At 44.4% G+C, this 1,382-nt stretch overlaps 1 protein-coding gene across 1 annotated transcript; it reads right to left on the reverse strand.

The window, feature by feature from the left end:
- Window positions 1-63: 63 nt before the first annotated feature.
- LOC121879148 (histidine-rich protein PFHRP-II-like) lies at window positions 64-541 on the reverse strand (the record flags this gene model as incomplete). Its single annotated transcript, XM_042385746.1, has 1 exon — window positions 64-541. A coding segment is annotated over one exon (478 nt), but the record flags the coding sequence as incomplete, so codon positions are not given.
- Between the last annotated feature and the right edge of the window lie 841 nt (window positions 542-1,382).

The following is a 1,382-nucleotide window of genomic DNA, read 5'->3' on the forward strand; positions in this document are numbered from 1 at the left end:
TCAGTATTGCTTCCGTTTCCGGTTACGTATTGCTGATGGTGAGAATCCTTGAGATGGTGAGAATCACGGAAGTGGTGAGAATCCTTGAAGTGAATCATAGTGGTGAGAATCCTTGAGATGGTGAGAATCCTTGAAGTGGTGAGAATCCTTGAAGTGGTGAGAATCCTTGAGATGGTGAGAATCCTTGAAGTGGTGAGAATCCCAAGTGGTGAGAATCCTTGAGATGGTGAGAATCCTTGAGATGGTGAGAATCCTTGAGATTGAGTGAGAATCCTTGAGATGGTGAGAATCCTTGAGATGGTGAGAATCCTTGAGGTGGTGAGAATCCTTGAGGTGGTGAGAATCCTTGAGATGGTGAGAATCCTTGAGATGGTGAGAATCCGTGAGATGGTGAGAATCCGTGGAGATGGTGAGAATCCGTGAGATGGTGAGAATCCTTGAGGTGGTGAATCCTTGAGATGGTGAGAATCCTTGAGGTGGTGAGAATCCAGTGAGATGGTGAGAATCCTTGAGATGGTGAGAATCCTTTGTGGTGATAATCCTTTGTGGTGATAATTTTTGCGATGGTAGAGATTATCTCAGGTTAAACCAGATTGATATTGGTAACCTTGTTGTCGATGGAAATCCTAATAATACACCTGTGAGACTTGAACAACTGAATGAATAACAATGAATGAAGGGGTTTCAAATATTACTGAATGAATAACTGAATGAAGGAAGAAAAAAACATATTTCGCTCTCATTTTCGGCTATACCTTGTATATCAGAGGAAAAAGAATTGTTAAGGTGAAGTGAAAAACAAATGCCGAGGATTATACATCCTAAGGAACGCCACCATCCTCTTGTGTTGTGAGGTTACGAGCCCTGTATAAAAATACGTCAACCTCTCTCTCTCTCTCTCTCTCTCTCTCTCTCTCTCTCTCTCTCTCTCTCTCTCTCTCTCGTGTGTTTGGAAGTAGTATTATGCGTTAAAGTTGTAGATAATGGGAGGTTTGTTTTGAAACCAACTTACTCTCCTTCCCTCCTCCTCCCTCCTCATTGTTGGAGTTGGTAACCGAACGCCATTGATAGCGTTGGTTAATGTGGTTATCCTTGGTGTTATTCTCTCTAGAGGATATTGAAGCTTCAAGTTTGTGTAAAGGAAGAGGGAAAGAAAAAAGAGGAGGGAGGGAAGGTAAGTGAGAGGGAGAATAGGAAGGGGAGGAAGGGATGGGAGGTGAGGAGGAAGGGATTAGAGGAGGAAGGGGACCAAGGGGGAGGAATGAATGGGGTGGGGATGGTGGGAGGGAGAGAGGAGATGGTAGGGGGATGGGGATGGAAGGAAGGGTGAGGAGAAGGAAGAAAAGGTGGATGGAGAGGAGAGAATGGGAGTAAAGTATGGG

This window comes from Homarus americanus, unplaced genomic scaffold (genome assembly GCF_018991925.1).
Source record: "Homarus americanus isolate GMGI-L3 unplaced genomic scaffold, GMGI_Hamer_2.0 scaffold42797, whole genome shotgun sequence".
NCBI classification, from domain to species: domain Eukaryota; kingdom Metazoa; phylum Arthropoda; class Malacostraca; order Decapoda; family Nephropidae; genus Homarus; species Homarus americanus.